Consider the following 21,695-nt stretch of genomic DNA (forward strand, 5'->3'; position numbering starts at 1 on the left):
CGCTGCCGGCCGGGCGCTCCCACGCCGCTTCTCCTCCTCCTCTCCTTGCTCCGTCCAGTTAGCTTACCCCCAAGAATTTCTTAGCTTCAAGCAATCCACGAATCTCTCCACAATATTGTGTGGTGAGCGAAAATTTCCTCGATGGGTTATAGTTCCCGTTTGCAACAAGATCTGGAGGAGAACTCAGATAGTGCGCCCTGCTGCCGCCATTCCTATGACGTCACCCCCGCCTTTGCTTTTAAAGGATAAATTATTGCTAATAAGGAATAATCCGTATCTAAATGTAAGCCTCATAAGGAAATGAGAATATTTTGTTTTGCTGATCTTCCATCTTCCAAATATGTTTAATACAAAAGACTGCTAATAATTCCTTAACTAAGTTATAAACCTACCAATAGAGGTTGGAGTATTTGTCTTAATTCAAATATTGGTATTCGAGTATCATGCTTTTCAGTGATGGTGAACCTAAGAAATTCAACTGCAATCTACAACCATGTAAGATTTTTCTGCGAATGTGCTAATCCTCATTTTTGTTGGTGGGCTACATGCTGTATTCATTTCTTAGGTCCCTTGTGTGTCCCGCTTTTGCTTTTATGACCAACAGCTATGTCCTCCAGTCACAGGTGTGTACACTCTAATAAAATTCCTGTATGTTAAGAACTTTCCCTTTATATAGTCCTGCTTTTGCCTAATGCCCCCAAATGCCACAAGAGTTGTCTGAATGACTGAAACCACAAACCTGCATTCTTGTAGAAAGGGCTTTGGGTGATGAATTACTAGTCAGCTTATTTTGAAACTTTTGAGTATTACTCCTTCCAAAAAAGCGTAAGGATGGGCTTTATTGCATTACCAAAAATAGATCAGGAAGTGCCACTATATTTAGGAAACAAAACTGTTGTATTATCAAAAGTATGTGATTCCAAATTATTTGAAGGGCTGCCCCAGGAAGACAGATTTTTCTATTTCATTCCAGAAGGCAGAGCTAAGCTATTCAGTGGGAACTCGAGAGAGGCAGAATTCAGTGTAATTCCTGCATACATTTGTTTTGATACCGTGGGACTTCGGGCATGTCAGTGAACCCCTGGAGCAATAACCTTCTCAACTGAAAACTAGGGATAACAGACTATCAGTAGCCCATGATGTAGTGAAGTTTAAACACAGCAATGTCTGAAGAAGAATCTCGCAAAGCATTTCAAATACTCATAGTTTTAAAAGATACACTCAATCTTTTAAGAGTCCATCAGGTTTTAAAACAATGGTTAATTTAGTGTAACTATTTAGCATTTTTCAGATGCCCACAGATAAGTAATGTAATTTCCAATTGGCAGTACTATTTAAATTCTTTCCTAAAGAGACGTCCAGTATGTCTTATTCGACCGATGTCTTATCATCCCTTAATATCAAGTGCTGTGTTCTCCATCCCGTCTGAAGTCTTGTGTCTATGCATCCCAGCACTTTTTGAGAGCTATCCTCACTAATAAAGACAGGTGTGACTCCTAAAATCTGCATTGTTAATGCACTTAAATGTCCAATATTGTTGGCATTTGGGGAGAGCCCTACAAGGTTGCTAGTAAGACAAAGAGCATGTGAAGTCAAGCCAGGGAACGAATAGAAGATGAATGACACCATGCATGTTTAAGACACATATACGGTTACATCCCTGAAAATAGAGTGCTATGTTGTTAATATATTTATTACAGCAGGTCTTTAATCATTATTGCCATGAAAAATGTTTCATGAAATTTCACAAAATCTTTTAAGCTATTAGCATTAATTTTTTTCTTTTTATGGAGTGACACTTTGTTAATTTATGAAATATTTACAGCGTTTACAAAAAGCAAGAGAATGTCTAATAAAATTTCTTATACATACAAAATTTATACATTATACTACTGTTTTTGAGATGTCTTATTTGGTAGACCAATTAAACTATGACATAAAATAATTTACAAAGATATATTTAATCTCTCTTAATTCATTGAAAACAAAACCGTATTAGCTATAAATAGTCCTTTACAGATCATTGTAAAACACATTAATTGTTTTAACTCTAGCCTTAACTTTTACAAATATACTTACTAAATGAATTAGTTCAGATAGCAAATAGAACTGCATTTGAAATTTCATTTAATACTATAGGAAAACAAAAACACCTGAAAAAGCAAACTGCAGGGTACTTCAAGTAAAACTTGGGGAACTAGTTTTTACGTATGCTTGTGGGGAGGGGCACCCAACACCACTTGAATTGAAATTAATAAACGTAATACTTTTAAGAATACGCTCAACAAATGTACATCTGCAGCTTTTATTTCAAAAAATGATGCTCTAGCAACAGCTCAAACATCCGAGATGGTTAACCCTACGCTTTGGCAGAGAAGCTGGTTTGACTAGAGCAACATTTGCGAAAACATTCACCTCAGCAGCATAATGCATCTGACATCCTCGCACAGTGCTATGTAAGGGGTTTCCCACAACCTGAAAATGGTTCAGAATTTTAGGCAAGCTCATGGAGAAACTTAGAAACTAGAACTGACAAAGTTAAAAAAAAAAAATCAAATCATATTTAACTGGGCCCCACAGGTTTTTTTTTTTTTAATATAAAAATATGCTTCTCTTGAAAATTAGGGGAAAACACTTCATATTCCAAAATTTCAAAATAATGAAAAACTCATCTACACTGCTATTTCTTCTTAAGTCACCACTTAACGGTGGTATAAAATTTGGCAATTATTGAAACACCGAGCTTTTGGATAATGCCTTAGGAAGCTGAGCTCAATTTGGTTTTGGCAGTAACACACCTTTCACATCTGGGTTCAGTTTAGATAATCTGAAGCAACGCTTATACGCAACCTGAGGAAAAATCATTTTATACACTTTTTTGTCCCCTTCACTTTAAAATAATGTTGTTCCAATTAAGCCCACAAATTACACATTATATACACAACATTTCTAAAGAGGTGAATTAAATTTATACTTTATATTTTTTGAACACTGCTTTTGAAAGGTGTCAGGATTTTCCCAAACCCCATCTGGGCTCCTTTCTTCTGATTGCCGTGTAGCCACTGTAGTTTTCTTGTAATATGTATTCTAGAAGGCACATATTCAAGAGTTTAAGATTATGTTAATTCAAGTTCTACATGGAGGTAAATATTTTCATCTACTTTGTACAGAGGCCCCAAATGCAAGTCAACTATTTCCTTTATTCAGAACTCGAACACAGCGCCACGCAGGGCTCCCTCTCAGAAGTGGGTTTGCACGTGGGGCAGCATTTGGGAAGGGCTGGAAGGTGAAGTCGAGGGGTCGGAAAGCTTGGCAGAGTTGGCGAGCTGCAACTCCTCCAGCCGCTTTATGTATTCATCACGCAAGGCCAAGAGCTCCATGTAACGCTGCTCCACTGGGTTCGGCTGCTGGAGAGAAGCACAAACCCGAGTTACCACTTGGCGCCGGCCACTTCTCGAAAATTCACCTGCTGTACACATCTGCCACAGGTCCTGCTTTCTGAATAAGGCCCCTTATTGAGCTTTAACATTTACACAGTTTCCTCCAATACTGTGTAACTTAAAAATACGGAAAAGGACAAAGAATAATAAAATACCACCAAGAAATAACTAATGTACACATTTCCTCCCACATGCGTCACCATCTTTTTAGTTTCTCAGCCTAGGCACAGCTCCTGTCTCCTGTGTTGCCCGATCCCAGGCCCACTGCCCTTTTGCTCCCAGAGGCAACAGGTCTTCCCAAGTTTGCGGGGGGCCTTCCTTCTTTCGGAGATTTGTGACACTTCGCCTATGAGTAGCCAGAAACAAAACACGCTATTAACTTCTATTCTGTGAAAGTTTACATTAATGGTGGTGTCCTGTGGTTATCGATTGATATTTTGACCTGACATTATGTTTCTGAATTTGACCCTTGTCGAGTTCCACTGAACGAATAAACCAGTTTATCCATCCATTCCCACACTGATGGATAATCGGCGATTTCCAATGCTCCCCGCTCTTACATGTAGTGCTCCACTCTCCTTGGACACATCTTCTCATGCACGTTTGCTAGTGTTTCTCAAAGGAATTTGCCCAGGGGTAGAACTAGATGCTGCCAAATGGCTCTCTGAGGTGGTGATGTGACCTGATGCACCCACTAGTGAGTCTGGCAGTGCCTGTTGCCCCACATCCCCACAACTTGGGAATAGAGGAGTCATTTTATTTTATTTTTTTTTTTGCCAATTTGAGAACAGTAACGTGGGGGCTTTCGATCGCAGTGCTCTGCTCTCACACATCTTTTCGTGTGCTATTGGCCACAGTAATGCATGGCTGACGGCAGCGACTGAGGCCTGCAGGCGTCGGTGTGAATCTCAGGTTGCCTCTTAACAGCTGTGCGGCTTAACCTTTTGGGTGCCCCCACTTCCCTATCTGTTAAATGGGAATAAAAACAGCATGGACCTCACAGGGTTGTTGTGAGAGTGAAGCCAGTCAACACAGTCCGTCTTGTTACAACGCCGATTGCTTCGATAAATAGCACACTGACGGCAGTGTAAAGAGAGAATTCAGGCTGGAACAGAATATGTTCTCCCCAGCATGTTAGTTTTTCAAACTTTTGGACTGATATATAAATGACACACTCATGTGCATAAATCTTAAAATGTTCAGCTCAACGAATGTTGACGTACGTAGACATTAATGTGATCACTACCCAGGCCCATGTAGATAACAGAACAGCCCCCAGAAGATTCCCTCACCAGCACATTAATGTTTTGAAGTAATGAAGGACAGGCTTCTCGAAAGCTTGAGCAATATATGAAGACATTAACAAAAAAGCCACAAGTGTACGGAAGTGCCTTCCTTGAGCGCTAGTGGCTTCCAGAACTGTCCTGCTTTCCCATGCGTTAAGCTATCTATCCACCCAAGCTGTGAGCACCAACAATGAAGCTGTGAAGCCGATTCTCTGATGAAGAAGGCTACTCCCTAGATCGGACTGTTCATGCTGACAACAGTCTGGAGTAGAAGCAGATGCCCTCCCGGACCTGTGTCTGAGACAAAGGAGCACGAGGCCTGGGGTTTAAGACTGTATTAGTTTCCTGTGGCTGCTGTGACAAATTAATACAAACTTGGTGGCTTACAACAGAAATTTATTTCCTCCCAGTTCGGCAGGCAGCAGCCCAAAATCAGGCTGGCAGCAGGGCCGTGCTCCCTCTGGAGGCTCTAGGGGACAATCCTTCCTTGCCTCTTTCAGCCTCTGGTAGCTCGAGGCTTCCTTGGCTTATGGCAGCATTGCTCCAATTACTCCTGTTTTCATATGGCCTTCTCCTCTATATGTGTCTGTGTCTCAAATCTTCCTCTGCTCTCTCTTACAAGGACACCTGTCATTGGATTTAGGCCCCACTCTAAATCCAGGAGGATCTCATCTGGAGAGTCTTAACTTAATTACATATGTAAAAACCCTCTGTCCAAAGAAGATCACATTCACAGGGTCCAAGTGGACATGTCTTATGGGGGCCACTATTCACCCCACTACAGGCTGCCAAGGAGTGATCAATGGAGGCCAGATACCACGTTTCTACTGCCATTGTTGCTTTCATTAGAGCTCTGCTTACAAAGGTCCACAGGTTTGGAGAGGTCTCCTCCAAATCCTTTTCTTCCTGGAAGCCTCATTCTTCTTACTGTGACTTTGCAGAATGTGAGGTTTCTCAGAAATGCATATGTAGCATCCGAACAGGGATGTCTGGCAGAGTGCCTGGCGCCCAGTAAGTGCTGTACACTGCCTGTTAATACCCTTTGCCCATTTTCTCTTTATGCATTCCACTGAGGTCCAGACATGGTTCTAGGCGCTCAGGATCCATCAGTGAACCAAGAAGGCCCAACTCTGTTTCTATGGCGTTTATCTTCCAGCAGGGGGAGACAAACAATGAGTACAACAATCCTCTGAGTTATGTAGACCGTTCAAAGGGGATGAACACTATGGGAAAGAAGTGGAGCAGGGTAAGAGGGATGGGGACGGGCGAGGCGTGCTTATCCTTCAAACAGTGTGGTCTTGGTAGGTGCACTGACGAGGTGACTCCTAAGGGAAAGCTTGAAGGAGGGGAGGGAAGGAGCCAGGCGGATATTTAAAGAGTGTTTGAGGATGAGCAAGGAGCCCAGCGTGGCCAAAGCAGAATGCGTGAAAAAGTCGTTGGGGAGGAGGCCAGGCAAAGAGGTCTTTCAAGGACAGCTTTGGCTGCCACATTGAAAACAGACTAGAAGGAAGCAAGACTAGAAATCAGGGAGTCCAGGAACACACGGCTGACAATAGGTGGCCTGGCCCAGGGTCATGGCGGGTACTGGCGAGAAGTGTTCAGAGGCTGTGTGGGTTTTGAAGGCCGGGCCCAGCAGGCTCTCCTGGCAGATTAGATGTGGGGTGTGAGAGAGAAAGGGGTCAGGATGACTCTAAGGTCTCTGGCCAGAGTGAGTAGGATGGAGTTGCCAAGAACTGAAAGGGGAACGCAGAAAAAGGAGCAGGTTTGGACAGGTTAAGTGTGATTTGCTATGCCAGCACCAGTTTACAACCAGTCTATCGTTTCCCTATGCGTTACGATGCTGCCTTCTTATCCTACACCAAGTCTCCACATCTACGTAGTCTGTTTCTGGGCGCTCTGCTGTTTCAAATAAGTCTTGACATATAGCAGGGCAAGGTCTGCCTTGACATTCTCCTCCAAAATTATGTTGGCTATTTTTAAGACATTCCCTGTTTCATATGACTATTAGAATCAGTTTATTATTGTATCAGCAAGCATAATTAGATAAGAAAAAGAAATCAAAGTTAAAACAATCATTTTTGCCGATGGCAAGGTTGTCTAATTAGAAAATTCAAGAGAGTAGACAGAAAAACTATTAGAAATGAAAAGATAATTCAGTCTGGTAATGGGTACAACATATATAGAAGCCATTAGCCTATAGACAAACAAAACTCAGTTAGAGGATATAATAGAAGAAAAGTGTCCATTTGTGATAGCATACCAAAAGACAAAATAACGAGAAATGGAATTTAAAGTCAAGTGGCTTTAAATACTACATCTCAACTTTTTACTTGGGAAATGAATTATGAAGGAAAGAGTAGGCTAACTCAGCCCAGAATAGAAAATAAGCAATCAGCTAGGTATGGAAGTATTTTTGGTTTCCAATGATTTTCATATTTGTGTTCCTTTTAACTTTTTTTTATCAGAAATGACTTAAACACCACCCAGGCCACCTGTTAATATCTGACTTGTTCTCATCCTTTAGTTACCACGATGCAAAATGAGAACCTGCCCAGTGCAACCCTGCTTGACAGCTACATGGGGTGTAGTGGTTCCCCAAGTATGACATGAGGCTTACCAGCAGCAGAAGGCCCCATTCAGGTTTATGATGTGACTAATTCATCATACTTCTGCTTTTGGCGTGAGCCATTTCCTCATCTTGAACAAAAATACCAAATGTGCTTATTGATAGCTTGTCAAATGTAAGCATTGGTTTTTCCATCAACTCTGCTGAGTTTTCATGTCATATTAAGGGTTGGTGGCTTTTGCTTTTAGGAGCACATTAAGCTGCCTTCTTCTAGGTGAACAGCTAATTAGAGGGAGGGGCTGTGTATGCTTCAGGGTCATCCAGTACTGTCTGGACACCACAGTGCTGTGAACACTCTAGGAATCGTTTGGATACCAACTGGGCCACACAACTGAGTAAGAATTTAACTTTTAAGTGGTGAAGTATATTCTTTTAGGTTTATACTTTATAATGTAAAAAGTCCTATGTGATCGAATTTTAATCTATTTCTGAACGAAATAATGTTCTACATAAGATCCTTAAGGAAATCTAATGCACTTAATTCACACATCTATTATCGTATTTCTCCCAAGCATTATAATTATTGGCTTATGTTCCTGGGTGCTGCTGCCAGCCTGGGAGCTCCTTGTGTGTGGGCAGAGATGACCCGTTTTTAATCTCCGTGTCCCCCTCCAGCGCCTGACTCATGGGGAACATTCAGTATTTGGGGGATGGAAATACGAAGTGTTGCGGGACATAAAGATATGCAAGTGTAGGACCCTCCATGTTCAGAAAATCTATATCGAAAGGATAAGTTATTTTCTTCTTTGAGTAAATTTCACAGATCGGAATACAGATCAATTACTGTCTCAAAATGAAAACCTCTACCAAAGAATGTTCATTTCTATCTGGCCCAGTTTCATTTTGCTAATGTATGAGAATGAGGGGACAGATACATTACAGCAAGTTCTTCTGATGATGTCCCTTCCAACTTGCCTTGTCACACAATTATTAACAGCTTTATATATTCAGAAATAAATTGCATTAAATTCCTTGAATTTCAAGAATTTTTCCAAGTACAAATAGGTGAGGGGAGATTATGTAACCTGTACAGAAACTTTCTAATTACCAGTGGTTTAAAAAAAGCAGAATATTATAGTCAATAATAATGTAATAACATGTATAGTGTCAGATGGGTAATAGACTTATTGGGGTTACCCCTTTGTAAGGTATATAAATGTCTGATCACTATGTTGTTTTGTACACCTGAAATTAATAAAAACAGCCACAATAAATACAGAAAAGGCTTAATATACAGGACAAACACAGTGCTCATCTATATATTTTTTTAATTAGAAAAGGGACATGTCCTCTGTAATGGCTGTTAGAACGCTGGAAAAATTCCCATTTCCTCTTTACTTGATATTCCACTCACTAGAACTACTGCTAAATAAATGCCCTCAACATGCTTCTCAAATCCCAAACTAAACAAGTGAATGTTCTCCAGCCCTGGAATCTGTCACTTTCCAAAAGATTACACATTTCCACCATTACTAAAACGCAAGAGCCTTTCATGCACGCAGCAGAGACCCTGAAATGAGAGTGCCAGCTTGAAGCGGGCATTTTCCCGATGAGAAGCAAGAGCACAGATTGGCGTGTGGCCAGCTGCTTGAGTGGAATAAACAATCTAAGAGACAGACTGCGGCACCCAGGGCCCCTGCTGTTGCCCACCGATTCCTAGCAGGACTACAGCTAGTACTTAGGCAAGACTGGACGATGAGAACAGGTAGTCAACCATCCAAACCTCAGGAAAATGTACAAACCTTTACAATAAGCAATCACAAATACTGAATATTTATAGCCTTGAGAACAAATCACTAAATGGAGGCACTTCTGAGCCTTTATAAACAGGCTGTATTTTCCTTCTGATTTTGGATGGAGTGGGGGTGGGAAAATGGAAAGGCTCAGTGTGTCTTTAATAAAATGTGGCATCCTTCGCTTCAAAAATGTTTCCGTTTTTGAATGATAAATGGCCAATTGAATTTACTAGCCACTGACAGAACAATTATCTTTATTTTAGAAGTAAAGACCCTCAGGAAAAAAAAGCACTGTGATGTTAGTTGACCTGGTACATACCGCTGAACCAGACAGCAGAAAACATTTTCTTTTCTATGATGTGCGACAACTTCCAGTGATTAAAGGAACTCCTTGGCTATCAAAATGCAGCAATTTTCCAGAGCCTTAAATCAGTTTGCATTTTAGTGAAAATTTTATATTATTCACGTTGACCCAAAAAAATGTAAGTTTAACCCCAATCAAAATAAATGGCTTAGTAATTATAAACAATTTTTAATTAAAGTTGCATTTGAAAGCAAGTGTGACTTTTTCGTTTCCTATTTCCAACCCCATAACATTAAAAACAACTACCAAATAACATTATTAAAGTTCAGAAGTACTAATCAATTGACATCACTGTCTTTTAACCATGCCAGTTCACTTACCTGTTGCTTGATTCTGGGGTTCCACCTAATGTAGTAATTCACCCAAAGTTCCAAGTGACGCATGCTGGCAACTGGATATAAAACTCGATTGATTTCTTTAGTATAGAAGGGATTTTTGAATGTGTCTTTATTACTGTTTATCAGCGACCATAAAGAAACCGTTCTTTCTGTAACTTTCTACAGAGAAAGAGAAAATGGAAAGCCTAAGTGAAAACACACGAAAAGTACACAAACCACTTTACAGCCTGTGGCAAAGACAGTTGAGCACCAACTTGAGTCACACATTTACATTATCCCCATAATAGCTCAAAAAGCCTCATGGGCCAGTGACTGCTCTGCAGCCACTTACTGATAATTTGCATAGATAATGGCCTAGCTTGAGAGCCATTATTTCTGCGGGAAGATAGAGGTGCAGGGTGCTATAACATCAAATGGAATCCACTGATCTAAGAAGACTATTCCTGGGGAGGTAAAACATTTATGAACAGATGGGCAGTATGCTCTTTTTAATCCAGCAGAAAGAAAAATGATCATAAAATCCCACCGACTTTTTTCATTGTTGTATTTGTTAGAACTATGAAATCTTAACCTATATCCATTTGACAGTAGGCATCTGGATAATAAAGTTCTTTTAATCAACCATCCAGATGTGTAATCTATATCATGCCAACATCCAGATAATCGGAAAACAGCTGGGTAACTGACTTCACTGAATCTTCATTTTTAGTCTGGTGTCCTTTATCTCATATGGATATTCACATTTTCATTGTTTTCTGTTTTTGTTTTTTTTTTGTATTATTACAGAGTTTTACCAATTTTTGCCCATAAACTAGAGAAAAACCAAAGCTTGGGAAATGAAAATACAAGTATCAAAATTACTAAAGGCAGAATTTAAAACCCTTACTACTAATCACTTCGATAAGAAAGGACCAATTAGCTAAAACTGGAAGCTAAAAAGAACAGCTTGAAATAAGTGATCGAAGAAATTTCTTTAACCTACGTACTTCGTTCATGTGAATGATAACAACGGCAGCATAATTTGGCCGTCATTAGAATCCACCTAAAACTTCATTTGGACCTTTCTCCTGCCACAATCTATGCTGCATTGTGTTTATTTACATGCTTGTTTTTTATTATTATACATGCATATAGTTTGACAAGTCAAATTGCTCTACAAGGCTTGTTATGAAAAAAAGCAGCCTCTCACTTCTCTTCCTGGAAGCAAATATGCTTGATTTTTGAAATGGATTGATTATTTGGTATTTACCTCCAGATCTCTAAATAACATGCTTTTCTTGCTACCTGTTGCCTATCCAGTTATAGGCATTAACTATGACACTGCCACACACACACACACACACACACACACACTCACACACTCTCCATTCTGCCTCATACTCCCAATATATAGCGTAGCTTTGATCACATTGATGTTTAGTGTTTAGATTCCTAGGATGAAGCAAGTGCTGTTCCCAGGTAAGGCATGTAGTTACTATTCTGTGATTTTTTTTCCAGCACATTTTTGTTGTTGTTGTTTTCCCTTGACTGAACAAACTGTCTGTTTGCTTCCTTTTCTTGGCGCTTATCAGTAACTGAACCCCAAACTCTTCCTCCAATGCCTCAAGCTTCTGTCAAGACACTGCAGATCGAGAGCCCTCAGTTTCATTTTCAGAGGAAAGCTGCACTGGTCACTCTGCCCCGCTTGCATCTAGGATCTCTTTTCTGTTTTACCCTGAGGATCCCCACTTGCCTCTCTCTGTGCTGCAGCGCCTACTTCCTCAATTCCACAGTCTTCTTTCTTGTTTACAATGGAGCACATACTACAGTAGCTTCCAGAGAAAGGGTGTGTGTGGGAGATCTTTCTTGATGCCATACATGTCTGAGACTATCTTTGGTCTACCTTTACATTTGGTTAATGGTTTGGTGGCTGTAGATTTCTAGGTTGAAACCATATTCCTTTAAAATTCTGAAAGCAATGCTCTACGGACTTCTAGCTTCCAATATTACTGTTGAAGAATTCAGTCTTCCTGATTTCTGTTTCTTCGCAAAAGAATCCATTTTTTTTTTTCTATTCGCAAGCTTAAAGGATCTTTTGTCTCCGGTGTTCTGAAACTTCACAAAGATGTGCTTTATTATGGGTCTATTTTTGTCCATTGTACTTGGGCACTTAGCAGGCTTTTCAATATGGAAACTCAAGTACTTCAATTCTGGGAAATACTTTCATATTATTTCAGTAATTTCCTATCTTCTGGTTTGCCTATTTTTCTCTTTCTAGAAGTCTTATTATTTGGATCCTGGAACTCCAGGACGGATTTTCCAGTTTCGGGTCTCCATGTTTTACCACTGTCTCGACACTCTCCTTTCTGGGAGATTTTCACTTTATCTTCCAATTCTTCTTCTGAGTTTTTGACTTCTGTTGATATCATGTTCTTAACGTCAAGTTCTTTTTTGATCTCTAAATATTCTTTCCAAATAACATCCTGTTATTATTTCATGGTACCGATATGCTGTCTTTCGTGGGATAGTGAATGCTAGCGTTTTGTCTACGTTTCTCCCTTCCCTACCTGCTAACTATTTTCTCCAACCTGCTTTCTCTCCCTCTTGGTTGTCTGCTCTTTTTTAAGATTGAAGGACTGAAGAGCTGACTGAAAACTCTGAGATCATGAGTCTTGTCAACTTGATTCACTGTAAGGAACCCTAGGTGTTGGTACGTCTAGGTCTTTCTTCCTGGGCCTGCAGTCAGGTTCCCCAGAGGTGATTCTTTTTTTCTTTTTTTTAATTGAGCTGGTGAATTGAAAATCTACCATTTTAAAGTCTACAATTGAGTGGCTTTTAGTACATTCACAATGTTGTACAACCATCACCTCTATCGAGTTCTAAGGTACTGTTATCATCCCAAATGGAAACCTCGTACCCATTAACCAGTCACTGCCCCCATTCTCCCCGCCCTCCTGCCCCTGTCAACCAGAGACTTCTTTCTGTCTCTATGGACTTGCTATTCTGGATATTTCATATAAACAGAATCATACAATATGTGGCCTTTTGTGTCTGGCTCCTTTAGCTGAGTATAATGTTCTCCAGGCTCATCCATGTTGTAGCGTGTGTCAGAACTCCATTCCCTCTTAGGGCTTAATACTATTCCATTGTGTGAATATACCACACTGTGTTTATCTACTCAACAGCTGATGGACATTGGGGTTGTTGCCACCTTTTAGCTATTGTTCGTAGTGCTGCTATGAACACCTGTGTACAAGCTTTTGTTTCAACCCCTATTTTCAATTCTCTTAGGTGTACACCTAGGGGTGGAATCGCTGTGTCACATGCTGATTCTACATTTTGCTTTCTGCGGGACCACCAGACAGTTTTACACAGGGGCTGCACCATTTTACACCCCCACCAGCAATGAATGAGGGCTGTGTTTTCTCCCCATCCTCGCCAACCGAGAAAGTTCTTTCATGCTCCCACCTGGAAGATAAGGACCTGCTACCAGAATGCTGGGAGTCAGTCGAGGAAGTGATCTGGGCTCTCACAAGCCAGCTCATCTCCATTCATTTCACCCTGATGACTTCAGGTCCCCAGCCCAGAGACTACTGTCACCTCTCTCACAAAGAAACCTCTGTCCGAGTCCTCAGCTCCAGAGAGGGGTGACGGAGACCTGAGGAAGTTAACTGTATATTCTAAACAGACCTCCAGTTATCTTACCCTCCTCCCTTCATCCCATATACCTGGTACACCTTCGCCCCAGAAGCCACGGCATCTGGGGTTCCTGTGATGTAAAGTGGGCTGGTTCTTGGCTTTCCTGCTGTTGGTTTAAGAGTCGGTTTTCCCACAATAACTTATTTACCTCTTACCTACTAGCTTTCCAGCTCCCCAAAGTTTGCTGCTCTGCCTCCTTTCTCATGTTCCCTGTTCTTGTGGGTTTATAGAATATCTTTAAACACATTCTCTTTACTGACCTCTTCGTGACGTTTTAGGAGGGAGACCTTGTATATCTATAAAGTCACTCCTACTGCCGAGGGCAAAGTCAATGTCTTCCCCTGCAGTAAATCCTAGATACTCAATAACCCTGGTTGAAGTGAAAACACGCAAGCTTGGAGTAAAAAATGCAAAATTTCGCATTTACCACAAACCGAGCTATCAAATTCTTTGCATTTCAAGGCAGACTAGACACAGTTAACTAAAACGATTAGTATTTTCACTCACCTGTTTCTCTCGAGCAGACTCACAGTTGTATAAGAAAGTACCAAACCGGCAACTATACAGATGATCCAGAATTGTAATCAAAAATCGTTCATTGAATTCAAAAGCTGTAGGGAACTAGACAAGAACAAACAAGCAAACAAAGCATGAAAACTCGGCTGACCTTCTATAGAACTGAAAAGAGGTGCATAAACTTTGCCACATTTTGCCTTCCAGGAAGGACAGCAGAGGTTACAATTGGCACATGCCCCATTGCTCCTTTATTGGTACTTTGCATAGGACCAAGGAGTTTAACAGAAGGGCCAAGTAAAGGAATAAAGAGGAAAAGGAGGAAAACAAGCTGATTATCTGGGCTCTCCTGAGTGTACAGGGCATACACGATAGTTTAATTATTTAAGATATAAGCTAGTACACACGCCGATATACAAACGCCAGTGAAGAATGGATGGAAAAGACAACTTGCTATTGTCAATTCCATTAGGGGGGAGTTAATAGTTAAATATTGAATGTTTAAAACTGTATTATGGAAAATCCTGGACAAATAGTAATGAGAATAGAAAAGGGAACCCCACGTACCCTGACCGGGCTTCAACAGTTATTCACACATGGCCAAACTTATCTCTGCCCTGTATTATTTGGAGGCAAATCCCATATATTATAGCAAAATATTTAAACATTAAGTCAATTGTATTTGTATCCTATATATCCCTTACCTGTTTTGACATTTGCCATACACAGTCAATAAACTGGAGAAAAATAGGAGATCGGTCAGCATCGGCGTGGTTTTTATCACCATGACCTATCCTCTGAAATAAATTGATGAAGATGATTTGTTTTAATTTATAGGTACAAAACTGAGAAGACATATAACCCACAAAATGTGACGATACAACTCAGCAATGTGCTTTCCAAATGCCAAGTCTCTTAGAGAGTAAATAGTATATTTTTCCTTGGCAATATAGAAAATAATATGAGGTTTGGAAACAATGAAAATTAAGTATATATAAACTTATATAAAATACCAATACAAACTGACAAAGCATCATCGTATATGAGTGTTAACTATTTCACTCGATTGGAATTCTGTCCAAGCCCCGGGCAGCTGCAGGCAGACTGGACCCGATTACCGTGCAGAGTATGTTAACAGTTGCTAAGGGGCCAGTCCTAAAGATTCAAGGCTCGAAACCATACACAAAAGGGTGTGATTATTATAATTGAAAGTAAGTTCTTTCTCTCTTAAAAACAAGACAAAAGCCTCACCATTTATTCATTTACTAAACAATGATTCTTTGTACTTGAACATGTTATTCACGCTACTTATGAAACCTGGATGAAGGCTAAAGGGCTACACGGGAGCATTTCTGAGTATCATCGGGGAGCTTGTGAAAAAAGCTTATTCAAAGGGTGTCTGAAACAAGACCTGGAAATAGGAATTTGAATACATCCTCTTGATTTCAAAAATGTGTATCAGAGAATAATAATGACCAAAGCCTTAACTGAAAGTCTAGCATTTCTGTAAAACAGATTTGGCTCTAATAGCTAAAATATTCGTTGAAAAAGAATTGTCAGCCTATCTTTCTTCTTTTCTGCAATTTTGATTTAAACATTTCTATGCAGACTCTATTACTTTCAAGTGAAATTGTAAATAATGCAGAAGGATAAACAGGTCTCCTAAGGAGACTTTCACTAGCCCAAGGCATCACACGTTTTCAAACCTGTAGAGTATTTTTTATGAACACTCCTTAGATTTTCTTTTTAAAAGCAAAGATATGGTTGAACAACTAGTTTTTAAATCTCAAATAGCAGTGACCGGACATTTTAATCATGAGCTTTATTGTTTACTTACAGATGCAAATTTATGTCCAAAACTTATCCATTCTTTTTGTACTAATATCTCAAATCCTTCGATGCTCCGATAGAAGCTGTCCAGCATCAGCATGGCCAGGGACGTCAGCTGGGCGGTCCTGTCCCATCCATCACTGCAGTGCACGAGCACCGAGCTCTTCCCTGAAGACACTTTGTCAGCTACTTGAATGGCCCCTGTCAAAACAAGCTGACAAAGAAACACATGCGAGTTGGTAAGGAGCTGCAAGGTAGTGCTTCCATCTGAAATGACAGGTTTTAACCCTAGAAAAAGGCCTGCTTTAAAATACTAGGGATGTCTGGAACAGAAAGGTTTCTGTAAATGGAACACCAGGAGCTGCAGGATCTGTTCTTCCTCTACAGAAACTGCATTCGAATGCGACTAGGTATTCAAAATGAAACCAAGCACAAAAAGCCAAACTGCATTTCAAAGTGGTATTCGTGTACGTGATAGTCTTACTTTGCTGGGGCTGTCATAACAAACTATCACAGACTGGGGGCTTATACAACAGACATTCCAGAACTGGGAGGCCGGAAGTCCAAGATCAAGCTATTGGCAGGGCCGCGCTCCTGCTGAAGGCTCTAGGGGAAAAACCTGTTCCAGGCCTGTCTCTTAGCTTCTGTTAGTTCCTTGGCTTGTGGCAGCATAATTCCAATCTTCTGATGGTGTTCTCATGTACATGTGTCTCTGTGTCCAAATTTTCCCCTTTACAAGGACACCAGTCTTATTGGATGAGGGGCCCACGCTACTCCAGTAGAACCTCATCCTAACGAATCACATCTGCAATGACTTGAGTTCCAAATAAGGTCATGTTCGGAGGCATTGGAAGTCAGGATTTCAACATGAATTTTGATCATGTTAGAAAAATCACTAGCCCAACAGGTGCATCCAGTCTAGACCTTAAGGCATGATGCAATGGAAATCACCTTTTAGCATATACTTGACCCAGTTTCCTCGACTGACATATTATAATAGTATAGTTCTCTTGTCACAACTAATAAACAATGTTGATACATTATTAAATTATTAATAAACTTATTTTTAATAAAGTCCATACTTTATTTAGATGTCCTTACTTTTTACCTAATGACCTCTTTTGTAATCCAGGATACCACATTACATTTAATTGTCACAAGTATTATTTTTGCAATTCACTTTTGAGGATGATAAATTAAGAAAAAAATGAAAGACGGGCAAAATAAAAATAAGATTCCTATCGAGTTGGAAAATAAAATTTGACTAGAAAACAATCTGTCTTAATAATTCGCCTATTTATTTTTTAAAATTTTATTGGGGAATATTGGGGAACAGTGTGTTTCTCCAGGGCCCATCAGCTCCAAGTCATTGTCCTTCAATCTAGTTGTGCAGGGTGCAGCTCAGCTCCAAGTCCAGTCGCCGTTTTCAATCTTAGTTGCAGGGGGCGCAACCTACCATCCCATGCGCTCCAACTGAGCCATCCGGCCGCCCAGTAATTCACCTATTTAAAGTAGGCTTTCTGTTTGTTTGCTTGTTTATAGAACCAAATAGCAACTACTAAAAGTGTTAGTTCCCTCAGATAGCTTCAAGTACTTTTATTTTTAAAAGAATACAGGTTTTTGATGCCTTTATCAAGATGAAGGTCTGAATATAGTAAAAACATAATTTATTCTTTAAAATAAGTCAATTGGAGATTCGTTTTAATAAAAACAATCTCTCACTAGAGGGTCATACCCAGTAGTAGTTAGACAATAAACTGACTTTTGAAATAAACCTGCGTGAAAGATTTAACCACTTACTATTGACCAGATGGAAAGTGACATCTCTATAAACTATACAAATATTCTGGAGATGATGCTGTGAAGTCTTTAATTTAGGTAAGCAAATTATAAGGAAACACAACTGTCACTTGCAGAACCCTGTACTACAAATGTTTCATCTCTCACTGTTCAATTTCTTTTAACTTAAGGATTAAAAAAATTCCTGTTTCATTAAACATTACTGTTTTTTTAAAAAATATACTTGCCTTGATATGTTCTAACCAATGAGTTGACTCCAAACTGGACAACCAATGAGATTCTTCCACATTAGGATAAACAATGTCTTTGACTTTTTTTAAAGATTCCCGCATAACATGAATGTTATGAATGTCTAAGAACAAAAGCTCGGTGTTGTGATATGCATCGTCACTTTCATATCCTCCTCCCGTTGCCTAAGAAACAACAAGATACACATACAATCAGTTGGGTTTTGTATTTCATCAGTAACTTACACAAATACTTGAAAAGTTATTGGTACTCCAAATCTTTTTTTTTTGTTTTTTTTTGTTTTTTTTTTTTGTACTCCAAATCTTAATCCCAAACCTTGCCACTCAGATACAATGATTGAGGGAACTTGATTTCCTAGTTAACACTAAGCCTCAACAACATGAGTCACACTTTGAGCTAGAAAAAGAATGGCAGGCTGGCAATTTCCTGGGGATGTGTATTTGCGAGAAAACAATCATTTTCAAAATGTTCTATAATGACTAGCTTTTTTTCCGGATCTGGAAAGGCAAGAGCGGGGTTTGAATGGTCCTCATCCTCCATTAGTTTTGTTAGACTACTTTGCAGGGGGAGGCACTGGCATTGTAATAGCGCTCACACGAGATCCAATGGGCTAGAGGAAAACAACAGGCTTTGGAGTCAGACAAACCCAGATTGATAGCTCAGCTTCAGCCCCTCATTGCTGTGTGATCTGGGGAAAGGCACTGAACCTCTCTGAGCCTCAACGTCCTTTCCCGTAGAATAGGGGATAATGCCACCTAAGTCTCCCAGAATTAAAAGAAGCCACATTAGTACTCTATTACAGCTAACACCAGCCACCATTTAATGAGCCCCTATGATGTCCCAGGTACTGTGATTCTTGCTTTACATAATTCTATTTAACTCTTATAGCAATGCTACAAGAGAGGTATTACCATCCCCATTCTGCAAACCAGAAGAGATGCTATTTAACTACCTCCAAAGTCACACAGTTAATCAGTAGAATTTAAGTCATCCAACTTCAACACCCGAACCTTTCCTAGTGTATCATGACTGTCTGCCTGCTATGCAAACGCCAAGAACAGAGCACTGCACATAGTGGGCCCTTAAAGAACAAAAGGTTTCAAGAGGAGACAACATAGCTGCCGCCTACCGCAGCACCTACAAGTATTAACTTGCCAGGGCAGCCATTGGCTCACCTTTAGGGCATGGTGAAGAGGCCTGCTTACCACGTAGTCAAGAAGAAATGCTACGATTCTGTTTAGGAACCTGGCCGCATGCTCCTCAATGTTTTAAAATGCCACGGAACATGTGGCCTCTGGCTCTTTAAGAAAAAAATTAAATAATTCAGAGGCTTTGCGAAGAAAGCAATGTTCTGTAAGCCGAAATGAAAGAATGCTAACGAACATCATAAAAACATATGAATATGTGAACTCACCAGAAAGGTCAACATATCGTCAAAGCAACACTATACTAACTTCAGAATGCCTGTGGGAAAAGGACAGGGAAACGTGCCTGGAACTGAAGAGCAAAGGGGCAAGCCCCAGACAGATGTGGCCTCACTACATTACATCCCTTTCCTTCTTCTTCCTAACAAAAGAAGGAATATAAACTTGAAGGGCCAGTACATCCTAGGATTTTTCTGGAATTAGTCACAGAGACGGTCTCTTGCAGGAGAAATAAGGCTGCCACTTGAACTTCAAACCTGGAGACCTATGTACAAGCCAGAGGCCTTGGTCACCACAGGCTCTAAGTGAGAAAATATATTTTATTGAAATATAAATATATTGAGAAATATATTTTTCAAGCTTGCTACAAATAGCATCAGTGGTAAATAGACAACAGTCATTTTGTTGTTTTTAAAGAGTGATTAATTAGCTAATGAGTAAATAGACAGACGGGTAATCTTCCCTTCCTCTTGGTTATCCACGCCTCAGCGAATGACACCTGGCAGCTCTGATCAGTGGTCACGACAGAAGTGCTCCTATTCACCTAGCTGTCCCTTTTGTAAACTGTAGGCATAGGGCCTGGGAGGAAAGAGAGAGCCTAAGTTTTGCGAGATCTACACGCCTATAATGTGACGACACATGTCACCCCCGCCATACACGGACGACCTGATTCTCTTCACATGTAGCTTTTAAATAGTTAGTGATTTTCAAAGAGATTCTCAACGCCAGAGTTTCTTTCATAAGTAACTGAAGATGATACGTGAAAAAAATAAAAGCAAAAACATACTAATTACTCATTGCCAAAATTTCTGGCAAAAACAGACATTAATACAGTTGCACTTTAATTCATCACAGTGTACTGCGGCAAAATTAAAGCAGCTTGATGCTGGATCTTATCCACCCCTGGGTTTTGTTTTTTAAATGTAAAATGGTGTGGCGTTGCTTGTTACATGTAGGGTGGTAACTTTCTAAATACCCAGAAGGGAGGAACAATTAGGTCCAAAGAGAACGGAAGTCAGGAGGGTAAAATCAATTAGTCAAGCATAGATTGAGTTCTCAAAAGTGCAAATTCTCCATCTCTGGGTAGTTTTGAAGTCTTCTTTTCAATTTTCTTCTCTTCAACAAAAAAGAACAACCCAGATTGCCCGGTACAACAATATAAAGGTCCAAGGGCCTGTTGCTATGGATATAGATGACTAGGAGAGAGATGCAGCTGAGGGCGGAGAACCTGAGTGTGCTTTTTAAAGAATGATGCAGAGATCTTGAAAGCCTTGGTTCTTCTTCCTTAATTTTTTCCTTCCCTTCATTCCTAAGAGGACTAGAAACACAGGCATATTTCCTGAGTGTTAAAAGGCATTCATGAATTCTACTGCTATAAACAATGAGATTTAGAGTTAATACGATGTGTGCATTTTATATATTTTAGTGTTTCAAAATATTCTTTCTAAATACTGCATTTTAACATTATATCTATTTCACGCTAAATGTATACATGGAAATATTGCATGTTATACGCGTATTCAAGTCTGAATTCTATATGAAGGATATCAGGAAAAGAAATATCCAAAGTTAAGGATAATCCAAGAAGACATTCATATTTAGATTTAATTTCCTAAATGTTTTACTTATAATTCCTAGTTTACTTATTGATTTCACTTCCTGATTGCTGTACATATCATTTTAAGATCATTTTCATTCCCTAAACACAAACCACCTATAGTAACAAACAGCTGATCCAGGAGCACACAACAGGCAGAGGGGTCCCCCAGGAGTGAGTGCATAAGACTCACAACCTTGTGAGTGGAGTGCCCACCCCCACATGCCATCTGACACACGTGCGTGCAGACAGACGCCACAGGCCCCACTTAGAAAGCTGCTGCGTCTGTCTGAGCTGCTCAAGGACTTGTTTTGCTTTCAGGTTCTTGCCTTGTGCTCTGAATAATTGAAGAAGCCAGATAAATGACCTCGGGACAAGCAAAGTATTCAAGATGATGAAATCGAAGTCTACAGCTGATGAGAAACAAGAAATCTGAAAGGCGGAATGTGGATGAGCAACTCAGGCCAGCTCACTGCAGCACTTGTGATAGCTGGCAGGAATGGGAGAAGGAAAACAACAAGACAGAAAGGAGAACTCGAATGGAAACAGCACAGCATGACCTGGGGCCATTCAGTGTCTGGGCAAATGGCCTTACACCTTGCAGCAGACTCCGAACAGCTACCGAAGGTAACAGTATGCTGTCATTGAAGTTCACAATGACAATCCCAGTCAACGTCAGGGACACTTGACATTTTCTGCGTAAGAAGGCCAAGAAGACAATTGACATAGATTTCTTGGAAAAGAATAATATTGTGTGTGTGTGTGTGTGTGTGTGTGTGTGTGAGTCTGTGATTATAAAATTCACATACGCAGA

At 40.1% G+C, this 21,695-nt stretch overlaps 1 protein-coding gene and 1 long non-coding RNA gene across 8 annotated transcripts in view; one reads left to right on the top strand and one right to left on the bottom strand.

Annotated features, from left to right (window-relative positions):
- The window catches only part of LOC117025341 (uncharacterized), a 39,927-nt gene extending 18,460 nt beyond the window's left edge, over window positions 1-21,467 (top strand). Inside the window, exon 3 of the long non-coding RNA XR_004423583.1 lies at window positions 21,203-21,467. This is a non-coding gene — a long non-coding RNA (uncharacterized LOC117025341). The remainder of the gene's footprint in view (window positions 1-21,202) is intronic.
- Window positions 1,676-21,695, bottom strand: part of MTM1 (myotubularin 1) — a 94,228-nt gene continuing 74,208 nt past the window's right edge. For 3 of the 7 annotated variants that reach the window (XM_033111189.1, XM_033111206.1, XM_033111182.1), the window contains exons 9-14: window positions 17,839-18,024; window positions 15,819-16,025; window positions 14,686-14,778; window positions 13,976-14,089; window positions 9,773-9,949; window positions 1,803-3,407 (exon numbers count right to left, since the gene is read on the bottom strand). In XM_033111189.1, the coding sequence (XP_032967080.1) occupies window positions 3,240-3,407; window positions 9,773-9,949; window positions 13,976-14,089; window positions 14,686-14,778; window positions 15,819-16,025; window positions 17,839-18,024 (945 nt within the window). In that variant the 3' untranslated portion in view covers window positions 1,803-3,239. Of the gene's footprint in view, window positions 3,408-9,772; window positions 9,950-13,975; window positions 14,090-14,685; window positions 14,779-15,818; window positions 16,026-17,838; window positions 18,025-21,695 lie in introns of all 7 variants that reach the window. The other 4 variants (XM_033111174.1, XM_033111166.1, XM_033111161.1 and 1 more) reach the window with 4 other exon arrangements.

Source organism: Rhinolophus ferrumequinum, chromosome X (assembly GCF_004115265.2).
Source record: "Rhinolophus ferrumequinum isolate MPI-CBG mRhiFer1 chromosome X, mRhiFer1_v1.p, whole genome shotgun sequence".
Lineage (NCBI taxonomy): Eukaryota > Metazoa > Chordata > Mammalia > Chiroptera > Rhinolophidae > Rhinolophus > Rhinolophus ferrumequinum.